We start from the raw sequence: 14116 nt of genomic DNA, 5'->3' as shown, positions 1-14116 counted from the left end.
CATCAGAAAGTGACTTTGATGTTGTAAGTCAAATCATGTGAGAGGTCTAAAAGGATAAGAAAAGAAATTAAATTCTGAATTTAATGACTAAAGAGTTTGATAGGGGAAATTAAACGATGTGGATCATTACTTACTCCCTGCTGGATGGTCTGTGGCCAGTCTGAAGTTGTGATACATAAAAGACTCCATTAAGAAGTTACAGAAGTCACTGGCCTTTTTTCTTGTCAAGAATCTTAAGATTCATAAATTCCATTTGACATCCACTACAGTTATGAGAGAGTTCCCCACCTACATATATTCACATTGCCTCACTCAATATTTGTTCAATTTTGCATTCTTAATGAAATTTTAATAATAATTGTGTCAACATAATTTGAACAATGCTCAAAATTATCAAGTAACAGTGTCATCAGTGTTTCTGAAAATGTTTTTATGAAGACTTTTTAATAATATTTAAGCTCATAAGGCTTTTAATTTTGATTTCCTCACGAAGCAAACTGATTGGCTAACTTCAGCCGTGTAAATGACAACAGTGCGATATATTGAATTATGGAATTAAAGGTAGATTATTAAAATCAATCAAAGGCATTTATGATAATAGGGCTTCAGTGAGAATTGATGGTAGAATGAGTTCTTGGTTCAGGGTACTTACAGGGGTTAGACAAGGCTGTAATCTTTCACCTTTACTGTTTGTAGTTTACATGGATCATCTGTTGAAAGGTATAACATGGCAGGGAGGGACTCAGTTAGGTGGAAATGTAGTAAGCAGTCTTGGTCTTAATGGCCGATTGTGCCAAAAGCCTGCAGTCTAATATCTTGGAACTTGAAAATAGGTGCATGAGTATGGTATGAAAATTAGCCTTTCGAAGACTAAATTGATGTCAGTAGGTAAGAAATTCAACAGAATTTAATGTCAGATTGGTGATACAAAGCTGGAACAGGTTGATAATTTCAAGTAATTAAGATGTGTGTTCTCCCAGGATGGTAGTATAGTAAGTGAGATTGAATCAAGATGCAGCAAAGCTAATGCAGTGAGTTCGCACTTGTGATCAACAGTATTTTGTAAGAAGGAAGTCAGCTCCCAGACAAAACTATCTGTACATCGGTCTGTTTTCAGACCAACTTTGGTTTACGGGAGCAAAAGCTGGGTGGACTCAGGATATCTTATTCATAAGCTAGAAGTAACAGACATGAAAGTAGCAAGAATGATTGCTGGTGCAAATAGGTGGGAAGAATGACAGGAGGGTGCTTGGAATGAGGAGATAAAGGCTAATTTAGGAATGAACTCGATGGATGAAGCTGTACGCATAAACCGGCTTCGGTGGTGAGGTCATGTGAGGTGAATGGAGGAGGATAGGTTGCCTAGGAGAATAATGGACTCCGCTATGAAGGGTAAGAGAAGTAGAGGTAGACCAAGACGACGATGGTTAGATTCAGTTTCTAACGATTTAAAGGTAAGAGGTATAGAACTAAATGAGGCCAGAGCACTAGTTGCAAACAGAGGATTGTGATAACGGTTAGTGAATTCACAGAGGCTTGCAGACTGAACGCTGAAAGGCATAGCAGTCTATAATGATAATGTATGTTATTTATCAGCATGACCAACCCTCTAATGCTCATATACCGGTTCATGTTGTTCCAGTTCATGTTGCTTCCGACCACCTTGTATGCAGCTGATGTCAATACAGACCTGAATATGAAACTTACTGTGTATAATGTCTTATAATTGGTTAGCCAGCTGATGATTGTCCAATGTGGACCAAAACATGTTCTGCTGTTACAAAAAATGTCTTTTCATTATTTATGAACAGTGTAGTCTTTCTTAACAGTGTACTGAAAGGTGGAAAAATATAATTTTCTCTAAGGAGTAAATTTTTAATGAATGCGCTTGACATTCCAAACCACTGATCACAATTCATACAACATACCTTTGGTGCTTCATAGTAATATTTGGCTATGTACAAGATGTTTTGGACATGAAAATACGTAAAAAGAGTTTTTTCTTATAAGACTCCACGAAGAAGTCACAGAAACAATGAACTGATACTACCCAACAAAAATTTTCTTTTTTGCTACTGGCTTTACGTCGCACAGACACAGATAGGTCTTATGGTGACAATGGGACAGGAAAGGGCTAGGACTGGGAAGGAAGCGGCCGTGGCCTTAATTAAGGTGTGAAAATGGGAAACCACGGAAAACCACCTTCAGGACTGCCGACAGTGGGGTTCGAACCCAGTATCTCCCGAATACTGGATACTGGCCGCACTTAAGTGACTGCAGCTATCGAGCTTGGTAACAAAAAATCTAGTCTCTGAAAAGGCCAAAGGGAGAAACTTTCATATCACTTCCAAACAATTTGCTGTCCAATTTTCATCTGATGAATAGCAGAGGAATACACAGTACATTAGGCCAATACTATCTGTACCGGGCGGTACACCTCCACGCTGCTTATTTAAACTTTGCGCCAGTTGAAACTCCCCTACTGGAAGAAGTCTGAACTTTGTCTTATGTGTTAATTTTCAAGTTACCCTGAAGATGCCACTACTTGGAAATTTTGAAGTTTCTGAACTGTGTTGTTTTCGATGTAATTTTGTTTTGCTTGTAGTAAGAAGTTTGAACTTTCTCTTCTAGAGGACACTATTGAAGAACTACAACGGTGCACCCTAGTGCGAAGTGAAAGAACTTTTTTTTTGGAGAAAATTTAATTTCAAAAGTTTGTTCTTTGCTAAATTTCTTTCAGTCATTGTTTAAGTTGGCAATATTAACCCTTTCTTTCCCCTTGTTTTGAATCTAGCCAATCCCGAATTTCTTTAATTAATTTTCCACCAATAATGCGTTTCTTCTTCATATTGTGTAGGGGTTTTCTTTATCCACCAATAAAATGATTGTGGGCGGGTGTTTTCCTTCCTGAAACGCCTCGAACTTTCCGCGAGAGTATATAAACTGCTGATTTTAGGGTCTCTGCGCCACTTTAGTACCATCTTTCAGTGTGTAAAGTACATAGCAGGGGGCGGGAAGCGCCTCTTTCTTCGGGGAGCAGTTCTACTCCAAGGTAATGGCCTTTTAATACCTTCTTTTCTTGCTAGCTCAGCAGTTTAACTCTCGGGGCGGGTCCGAAGCGTTTCTACCATGTAACCTTTTCCTAAAATGTAACTACTCTTAGCATCTATTATCTTTTAAAGCTACATATTGGGATAGAGAGTGCTTAACCCTCTCGAGCTCCCACTCATTTTGTTTTGAGGTGAACTTACTTCTCACAACCGATTCTTCCTTAATGTAATGTAAATTGTTCTTTTCTAAAGTCACCTCTGTAGTATGGGATTAGCCCTTGCATTAGTGGCCTAGAGCCAGATTAGGTTTTAAAACAAATGCATTAGGAGTACAGATCGCCTCCTCTCAAATTGTTATTTTAGAGGTCATGTAATTAACCTTCTTCTCATTTAATAGACCTCAGTAGGTTGGGTATTTTACCCCTGTGTATATGTCCTTAGAGGACAGCTTGAAGGTGGAATTAGGTGTGGCCTTTGACAGGCCTAAAATTTGAGAGCAAGTTGCTCTTTCTTGAAAATTTTGTTTTCTGCGCGCCTCAAGGAGGCCTTACTGTGTAATTTGGAGCAAGTGCTCCTAGGCATGAATGGGGTTGTCTGCCCCTCTGTTGAAACTTGTGTTTGGGGTAAAACTGGGCTAATTGCTCAAGAATTATGAGGTTGGGGCTCGAAGCCCAAATCCTGTAAATATTGTAATTGTACTTTTATTGCCTTGCTACTCTGTACCTGTCTTTCGTGTTATTTCTGAATTTTGGAAAGAGAATATAACCTTGTTAAATTTTACATTAACTTTACTTTCGTAGTTTGAGACCCGTTCACACCCGCACCTTCTTTCACCTCTACCTACCACAAAAAAAGCGGTAACACTATCAACTAAATGACAGTTTCATCTTACAATTTCTGCCACTCACCTTTCATCCTCTCCAGTCAGGTTACAGTCGAATGGTATCGAAGGAGATGGGCCTGTAACATATGGGTCATTATTATACACCACAACCAGGCTCCCAGCAAATCTCTCCTCAGCCATGACATACATATCTTCTGAGATGCCTTAATTTAGGGCAGAAATTGATTCAGAAAAACATCCGTTACAAAAAAATTAATTTGATAAACTACTTTAAACAAAATCTGTGGTTAATTAAGTCTCCTGCCATTTGCAATAATTCACTTGAAAATAAATACAAATGTAGCATGTATGCATGAATTCTACAACACTAAATACGAGAGAGAAAAAAATATCTATTTGCATACAAGCAGTGTAAGTTTCAATACTCCTCAAATGACTATTACACTCTCACCTTCTCTTTCAAAATTTACAAACGCCTGCAGGGATTCCTGATTAGCAGATCACCAACTTACTGGCAATGTCAATCTTATAAGGTATGTCTAGAAAGTACGGTGAATGGACCCATATTGCAATGGCAACATGTGGTAACACTGTGTGCATTTGTATGAGACTAGAGGCACATCTTGAGAAGCACCCTGTAGCCTTGAACATGGAACTCAAGCAGGTTAGTTGCTGTAGTGCATGTAAAGACTTGTGTCATAGTGCCAAGGAGCAATGCATAAACATGAAGTTTTGTTACAAATTGGGAAAAATGGTGACAGAGACGCATGCAATGATGGTGCAAGCATATGGAACAGGGGCTGTAAGCAAGAAATGGGTTTACGACTGGTTCAAATGCTTTTGGGATGGAAAACTCTTGATGATGTTCCATTGACTGTTTCTGAGAAGGATATAAGAGGAATTAGGGATTAGCAAGGACAGAGTGAACATCTCCATTCACAATAATCTGTTCTGCATTTGTACTGCACACAGTGACTGATGATCAAAAGGCAACATAGATGGATATTGCTGGAGATTTCATTGACACGAGACCAACATCAATCTTTTCTTTAAAAGAAAGAAAGAAAAAAATATATAATGATCACAGGCAACGAGAGTTTGAGCTACCAGATCGACACAGAGACCAAGTGACAAGCAATAGCATGGTGATTACTGGGTTCCCCACGTCCCAAAATGAGTCAATTCCAAAAGTTCAGGATCAAGACATTGTTTGTCACCTTCATCATGGTTATGGGCATGGTTATCATGAACACAGGCATGTGAAATGAGGAACAACTATTAAAGCAAACATTCCTGTATAATAACAATATTCACAAACAGACAAAAAAAACAGAACAATAGTAGAGCTTGTTTCTCAAATGCATTTTTGAACCAGTCTTATGTATGGAGTTTTCAATAATATTCACAAGTAAACAGAAAAATAGAACTTGATTCATAGATACAGTAAATAAAGTAACAAGGGTTAGTCACTTCAAATATCTGGGAGTCATATTTCAAACCAGAGGTGATGTTTTCACAAAACACACAGAGAATAGGACAATCTTGGCATTTAAAGCAGTGAACGAAATCAAAGATTTATGTAAGATGTCAGTTAAAGCAGCGGTACAGATCTTCAATATTAAAGTTGCGCCTATAATCACCTATGGTCTACAACTCGTCTGGGAATACCTAAACATTAATAGTCTACGACGAATAGAGAAAGTCAAAGCCGCATACTTAAAGAGAGCTCTGGAGCTTTCGAAGTATACACTATCTCGACTTGTGTATGTTCTGACGAGGGAATCTTTCCTGATCGAAGAGCTACGCTTCAAGATGTCACTACCATCCACGACAAATTACGATCGACTACTTACGGAACTGAAGCAGAAAAGAGAAGACATTTGGTTAGATTTCTATGCAACGGATGCTATGACAATGCAGGGATGGATGGAAGCGAACTACGAATTAAGACATATTGTAATTAGATTGGCTGTTCATGGTTTTCACTTTAAGCTTTGCAAAACCAAAACATTTCATGAACCTGAATTCGGATGCATGTGTAAATTGTGCGATCGTGAAAGTGATAGATACCACGTCTTAACATGTCCTAATAGAGAGAAATCGTTGATTAAGTTCTGTTCAGAAGAATGAGACCTATGTGGCTTGGAAATGTTAAAATTAATGTACTTACTTACATGGCCATTTGGCTGTAATAAAACTATTATTATAAATATTTTGAAGGAATGTGTTATGTACAAAGCTATCAAAAATAATCACAAGTAAAAAAATTAGAACTAGATTCATAAATACATAGTCAATAAATATCCTATTACCGTACTGTATCCTATGCATTTCATAATACGAAATGTGAAAATCTCTACCACCAGATGTATTGCCTGAGCAGCCTCCATTGGGAAGTGCAGTTCTCTGATGGAATGTCTGCTTTCTAATCTCATTTCTTGATATGAAACCATTTACCACATTCATCAGATTTAATGCCTTAGCAGCCTCCGAAGACTACCAAACTCCACATTTTAAGGTGACTTAAGGTCTAGGCACTCTGCCACCTTAAGATAATTGTTTTTGGGGGGTGGGGGTGGGGGTAGCAGAAAACGCTTCCCCCACCACCTCATTGAAGAGCAACAGCATGATCCACCAAATATTTGCACCAGAGGGTCAAACTGTCAATGCTGCATTCTAGGAGAATGTTTTGAAACAGTTGCTGCTTTGCATCTGGTGTGTTTGGCCAAACCTGTACAGATCTGGAAATTGGAGTCTTCTCCACAACAACACCCACCCATACATTGCAGTCCATGTGTGCAACTTCTTGTCCAAGAAGCGCACAACTCTTCTCGAACATCCACTATACTTCCCAGATCTGCTGCCTGCAGATTTCTTTTTGTTTCCCAGCCTCAATACAATCCTGAAATTCAAGATCTTCTTTCGTTGTAAAATTGTGTGGCAACTTGTTGTTGACACCTGTGAATGGATCCACACTGTCAGAAGAACTAAATCAATGACAAACAACATAGAACATGTAGTTATTCCAGTATAATAATACTTTTTTGTCACACCGGGCGAGTTGGTCATGTGGTTAGGGCGCGCGCAGCTGTGAGCTTGCATCCAGTAGATAGTGGGTTCGAACCCCACTGTCGGCAGCCCTGAAGATGGTTTTTCGTGGTTTCCCATTTTCACACCAGGCAGATGCTAGGGCTGTTCCTTAATTAAGGCCACGGCCGCTTCCTTCCCACTCCTTGTCCTTTCCTATTCCATCGTCGCCATAAGACCTATCTGTGTCGGTGCGACATAAAGCAACTAACAAGAAAAAAAAACACGTTTTTCCACAATCTTTTTTCAAGCCATAAAAATTGTAAGATATTAAGTTCCTTTATGGTATTAAGATTTTAAATTGTAAAATTGAGTAAATATCTGGACAGGAATGTAAAACATGGTTTCCCATCACACAACATTCATCATCATCATTTTCCAGCTCCAGTTTCCCGGGTGTGGTGTACAAGCGCTCGCCACTTCTTCCTGTCAAGGTATAGTTTCTGTTCCTCTATGTCCTCCCACTTGGCATTCCTCTTGTTGATCTCCGACTTCACTGTGTGTATCCATCGATTCGTTGGCCTCCCAAATGGCCTCTCCCCTTCCACTTCTCTGCCAAAGTAATTCCTTGCTGTTCTCATTTTGTCCATCTTTGTAACATGTCCAAACCACAGTAGAATTCCGATATAGCGAGTACGGCATATAACGAGAACTCCGTTATAGCGACGACTTTTTTCTGTCCCTTCAAAATTCCTATATTAAACTGTGTATCGTCCTTCGGTTACAGCGAGAACCCTATCACTGGCGCATCCGTTATTGCGAGCGATTAAGCGCGCGCGATTTTTTCTGTTACCGATATTTATGCACCCAGCGATGATATTGCATGCGATCGATTACCTTCGGCATCGTTTCCTCGCTATGCGCACTAGCGATTTCTCTCGACATTCGAAGGCGATGTCGGAGTCGATTAGTAATATCAGTCGACAGCTGTTCCGTAAAGAAAAATTCGAAATGAAAGAGAACATATTTTCGTAATAAATGCGTAAATAACGTGTCCAATAACGGTTGTTAACTCGTTAAAAATTATGGCTGACTAAACGACCGCTTAATTTTGAGGCTAAATACTGCAATTAAGTAAGAATGGGATACACCTCGAGATATGGCAGAGTGCTTAACTGATTTCATAGGTTAGTTTGTATTTTGTCGCGTCTGGTTAAATTACGGAAAGGCTATTATGAAAATTTATAGCGAGAAAGGTATAATTTCTCTACCGGCGCTTGAAGTGTGTTTTCATCATACGTATAGTACGGTTAAGTTAGGATACGTGACGCTGTTTGAATAAGAAAACTGAAACGTTTGCAACAAAATGCGATCGATCATCTTCGGCACGGTATAGTTTTCTCACTTTGTGCATTTGCGAGCTCTCTCGTTGACATTCAGAGGCGATGTTGGAGTTGATTAGTAATACCCATCGACTGCTGTTCTCTAAAGAAAATTCGAAATGAAAGAGTATAACACGTTTTCGTAATAAATGCGTAAATTACGTGGCCGATAGCAGTTGTTAACTCGTAAAAATAAAGACTGAATAAACGATATCTTAATTTTAGTGTTATATACGGAAATTAGGTAAGAATGTCATACACCTCAAGATATGGCAGAGTACATCACTGATTTCAGAGGATATTTCATATCTTCTCGCGTCTAGTTACGGCTATTTACATGTAAATTTTTCGCGAGGAGGTTATTTCTCTACATGCGTTTCAAATATGTTTCCATGATAGGCTACATATACGGTTAGGTTAGGTGACGCTGTTTGAAGAAGAAAGCTGAGGTGTTTGCCACAGAAATCTCTGAAGTGATACCGTATTTCTCCGAATTAAAGACTTTTTTTCCCCTCAGAATCTCATGCGAAAACTCAAGGGTTGTTGCATTCGCGGCCTAACAGTAAGTTAATGGATACCACTGGCGACTACCGCGGTAACCACGCTGCTGCTTCTTTTCACACGCGCACAGAACTCATTGACAAACGACCGCCTCTTTACTACACATCGCTACCGGTTGTACAGTGTACAGTGCCTGTGTGTTTCTCAAATCTGCAGAATGACATCAAAACATGCGACCCTTCGAATTCTTAGAGCAGCCATGGCTACTCAGTGGCAGAGTCATAACGCGTCTATTGTACTTGACGCTTAGTAAAATTAAGGTTTATAGACAGCAGGAATATTTTCGTGATGGATAGTCGTATTGTAAAGATACGTGGAAAAGGTATTGCCGGCAAATTTTCAACGGGTTCTAGTCGATATTATGATGCCAATTTTAAGTTAATGTTTATTAAACACTCGGAAATGTGGAATAATTGTGCAGCCGCAAGAAAATACGGCATAGGCCTAACTAAAGGCAATAGGCTATTTGGCGTTCGCGTGAAGACAAAGAGCTAAAAAAATGCGTACTGTACAAAAAATGCATTCAGTGGTCCGCAACAAGGACGCTTTAAAGAAGCCCATGATGAAATTGTGAGGTATGTGCACGAAAAACGCAAGGGCGGAATGGCCATACCGTGGCGCAATAAACTCGTTCGTTGACTTTCAACGTTCGCGATTAGGCCTATATATCGCTAGCCGTTGAATTTGGCCGCACCCGACAAGCGACACGTGCGTGTAGCGGTAGCCGGTTATATCTGACGCTGCGTAAAAGTAACAGTTTTATACACAGCAATATCTCTTCATCCTCTCGCTGTGTTCTTTTTTTACGTTGTTCAGTCCATATTGTATTTAGTCAGATGGGCTTTACAGAAAATGTGTGTTTGTGAATTAAGGTTTTGAATTTTATTCTATCTTGAATAGTTTCTTCATCAATGCCAATTTCATTTAGGCCTTCACTGATTTCTTTTAGCCAATTACTGTGATTTTTCATTGATAAGGCTAAATTTAAAATGTTCCTTGTGAGCCTGTTGTTATCCATTCTATGTAAGTGACCATAAAATTGTAATCGCCGTTTCCTGATTATAGGCTATCTGTGAGTTTTTCTGTACCTCAATAGATTTCATGTGATTTCTTTTTCATCCAAATTCCATTTTTGCATTTTGGTTCTAAGATTTTCCTGAGGATTTTTCTTTCTTGTTTCTCGATCAACTTTATTTGAGATTTACCACCAGTTATAATAGTTTCAGATGTATGAAGTGCTTCTGTTTTAACTACTGTGTTTTAATGTCGTAATTTTGGCTTTTTTGATATAGTTCTTTTATTGTATCTGTACTAAGTAGTTTAGTATGCTCTTTGAAGTTTTGCAATTCTTTCTATGTTAGCTTGCTGATTTAACCCCGCTGGTTCAATAATTTCCCCCAGATACTTACATTTGTCTACTTGAGCAATATTTCCATATTTGGCAATTAATGGCTGACTGTTGAAACCTGATCTAGTCCCTTCCACATACTTTGTCTTTTCATAAAAAATTTGGAGTCCTGTTTATGCTGCTATTTCATGGAGTTTTTCTACAGACTGGATTGCTTCCTGTCTGTTGAAATGACTATCAACAGGAAAGGCACAGATTCAAACATTTTCCTGGAGGAAACTCTGTTGCAGTCTGTTTCTAACTTCAAATCCTTTGGAAGTATAATTTCAAAAGATAACACAGTAAACCAAGAAATGCTTAATAGGACTCAGAATGCTTCTCAATTTTATTTTCCCCAGATCAAAACATCCTCTGCAAATATTAGTGTTAGTCTCTTTGAATGTTCTTTGATGGATTTTATGATTCAATCTATGACAATGATGAAGAGAAGTAGTGACAAGGCAAGTGTTCAAGCAGTTTCTAGACTTTTCAGATTAGTGGAAAGAAGAACAGACTTTTATTGAAAACATACAGGAAACAAATTACAACCTGAGATATTATTTGTTATTAATGTTTCTAAGTAATCTATTTAGTTTTAAGTAAGTGCCTTAAAAAATTGTTGAAGCAAGAGTAATCAAGTCACTTGAAGAAGGAATGCATAATATTCACAGAAGGAGAGTCTCAAAACATGTACGACTGAACAATTACTATGAAATGAACATACTGTTGTTTCCTAGATATGTTTAGTATTGACAAGGTGTACTCAGACTGATTTTATTTAGTCAATATGGACCAACAAAGACTTTAAAAATGATTAAATTAATAAACATACTGATACTTGCAAAGTTTGGGAAATACTTTTAGTTCATTAATATGGTATGGCACAGAAGTCATGCATGGGCTGTCTCGTAACTTTAGCCTATAAAATGGCATTCTCTTTTCCTATTGCAACATCTTAAAAGACACTTGGAAAGGTAACCATGGAGAAGTTGAGCACTGAACTGCAGATGAAACAGACTGAAGTTTTCTTTGCTACAAATCTTCAGATCATACATTCCAGATTTGAGAGCTTCAGATTCTTTTTCTGGGGATATCACAAGCATCTATGTCAACAAATTAGCATCTGTTTAGGAGCTTAAGAACAGAGTTATGAAGAATGCTCTAATGTCTTCGACGTGGTCACTTAAAAGATATAATGCTTCACAAGTGGTGTGAACAGATTTTCAAAACATGCAGCCTGCCTATTTAATGTTTGAGGGAGAAACAATGGGATTTCTTTCAAAACAAAAAGATTCAAAGCCAAACAAGACTTTTACACCACCCCATGTATGCAGTAATATGATAAGCCACCTCAAGCATGAGATACATTTTGTACACAGATGCACAAGACAAGTAACTTGGCAACGTGATCTTTTAGAAAGTGATAACTGTGAGAGTTGTAGCAAACTGAACCGAAATACAGTGAAACCTTGTTAAGACATTTCTGCAGGGGACAAGGAAAAATAACGTGTTAAGCAAGAAAACGTGCTACTGAATACACAAATAAAAACTATCCAACAGGGATATGGAAACACTTGATAGGATTTTTTCCAATATGGCATTTTACGTTGTGTATCCGTGGGTACAGTAAAAAACTATGCCTACCATTTCTAAAAATGAGCGGAGAATATCAAGAGGTGTGAAAAACACGAAAGAACAAATATGAAAACCTTCTCTGTTGGCGATTATAAAATAACAGTGCAATGAAAAGCATAAAAAAAAAACCCACCAGACAACAAATATGAAAACATTTGCATGGGGGCCCAACATTTCAATGTCACTGCAAATCAGATAGCACACCAACTGCTCTTAAATGGGAAAGCAACCAATAAAATCCGAAGGCCAAAAATACAGAGGAAGATTCAAGAAGAAAGAAGTGACCTCACTGTCCCCTTCACCATGTTGGAATTGGAAAAAGTCATCAAAGAATGTAAAAATGGAAAATCAGCGGGTCTAGATGACATTCGAGTAGAACAGATAAAGAAATTTGGGCCTAAAACCAAAGAATGGGTTCTGCAACTCTTCAATAGATGTGTGAGCAGAGGTCAGATACCAAAGACATGGTGAAAAAGTAGAGTAATTGCTTTGCTCAAACCTGGCAAGGAAGGAAATCATCCTAAAGACTTCAGACCTGTTACCCTTTTGTGTCATCTATATAAATTACTGGAAAGGATGATCCTAAATCGCATTCAACCCATGATTGACCCTCTCCTCATACCACAACAAGCTGGATTTCGTTCGGGTAAGAGCTGCACTGAACAACTACTGAATCTTACACAATTCGTTGAGGATGGCTTTGAAAGACACAAGGTGACAGGTGTAGTCTTTGTAGATTTGACTTCAGCGTATGACACCGTCAACCATCAACTTCTGTTAGTTAAAGTCTACAATCTGACCAAGGATATTAATATAACCAGATTTATCGCAACCCTTCTTCAGAACCGTAGGTTTTTTGTGGACTTCCAAGGACAGCGCAGTCGGTGGAGGACACAAAGAAACGGTTTACCTCAAGGAAGTGTGCTGGCACCAATCCTCTTTAATATATACACGAATGACCAGCCGGAAGCTCCAAATAGCAGAAGTTTCTTGTATGCTGATGATCTTGCTCTGGCAACACAATGTACAGACTTTGAGACAGTGGAAAGGAATCTAACCATCGCCCTCGAAAGTTTGTCATCCTATTACAAGGCAAACCAGTTAAGGCCTAACCCTATGAAAACACAAGTTTTTGCCTTTCATCTGAAAAATAGGGAAGCTCATCGTAAGCTGCATATAGTGTGGTCAGGTGTTGAGTTACAATACAGTGAAACTCCAAAATACCTAGGAGTGACGCTTGACAGAGCTCTTACATTCAAGAAACACTGCATGAATAAACTTAAAGTTTCCACCAGGAATCATCCTCTACGTAAATTATCTGGATCAGAATGGGGCAGTCAACCAAAACCTATCCGTGCTTCTGCCATGGCACTATGTTATTCTGCAGCGGAATATGCCTGCCCTGTTTGGTACAATTCATCTCATGCCAGACAGGTAGACATAGCACTTAATGAGACCTGCAGACTTGTTACAGGTTGTCTAAAGTCTACTCCAACTGAAAAACTCTATCGTCTTGCAGGGATAGCACCACCCGGTGTGTGAAGAGAAGTAGCTGCAAATAAGGAAAGGACAAAGGTTAAGCACGAAAGTACTCATCTACTGCATGGACATAAGCTTCCAGTACAGAGACTGAAATCTAGGAAGAGCTTCCTACGAACATCTCAGGAACTTATAGTACCAGCCGAGAAGGCAAGGATACAGCTATGGAAGACAAAGATCCCCCAAGGCTCTGAGCAGATGGCGGTTGAGGAATGTTTGCCACCCGGTTGCAATGAGAGCTGGACAATCTGGAAATCTCTCAATAGGTTGAGATCAGGAGTAGGAAGGTCCAAAGTTAACTTGGCAAGATGGGGCTTCATCAATGGCGACAACACCAAGTGTGACTGCGGAGAAGATCAAACCATCCAGCATATGCTTCAGTGTCCGCTGTGTCCATCTTTGTGCACGCAAGATGACCTGCATCGAGCTACGAAGAGAGGACTCGAAGTAGCATTGTATTGGTCCAAGATTATTTAAATGTTACTTGAAATTATTGCAACTGTTTTCTTTTTTTGATGTATCTGACACGAGAATAATAATAATAATAATTGCAGATCACACTCTTTCTAAAACAAATGGTAGTAGAAGACTTTTATTTTGGACCAATGGGTTATTAAACATTAGTTTCTGGTCACACTCTTAAACAATTAATTGAAGGTTACATTTGACCTCGACCATGTGTGACTGGGAC

General features: G+C 38.8%; 1 protein-coding gene across 2 annotated transcripts in view; it reads right to left on the bottom strand.

The window, feature by feature from the left end:
- Nucleotides 1-14116, bottom strand: part of FIG4 (polyphosphoinositide phosphatase FIG4) — a 171862-nt gene that overhangs the window by 101683 nt on the left and 56063 nt on the right. For both annotated transcript variants that reach the window (XM_068225673.1, XM_068225674.1), the window contains one exon: nucleotides 3959-4010. In XM_068225673.1, the coding sequence (XP_068081774.1) occupies nucleotides 3959-4010 (52 nt within the window). The remainder of the gene's footprint in view (nucleotides 1-3958; nucleotides 4011-14116) is intronic.

Source organism: Anabrus simplex, chromosome 1, assembly GCF_040414725.1.
Source record: "Anabrus simplex isolate iqAnaSimp1 chromosome 1, ASM4041472v1, whole genome shotgun sequence".
Lineage (NCBI taxonomy): Eukaryota > Metazoa > Arthropoda > Insecta > Orthoptera > Tettigoniidae > Anabrus > Anabrus simplex.
This window is presented reverse-complemented; position numbering and strand designations above follow the sequence as displayed.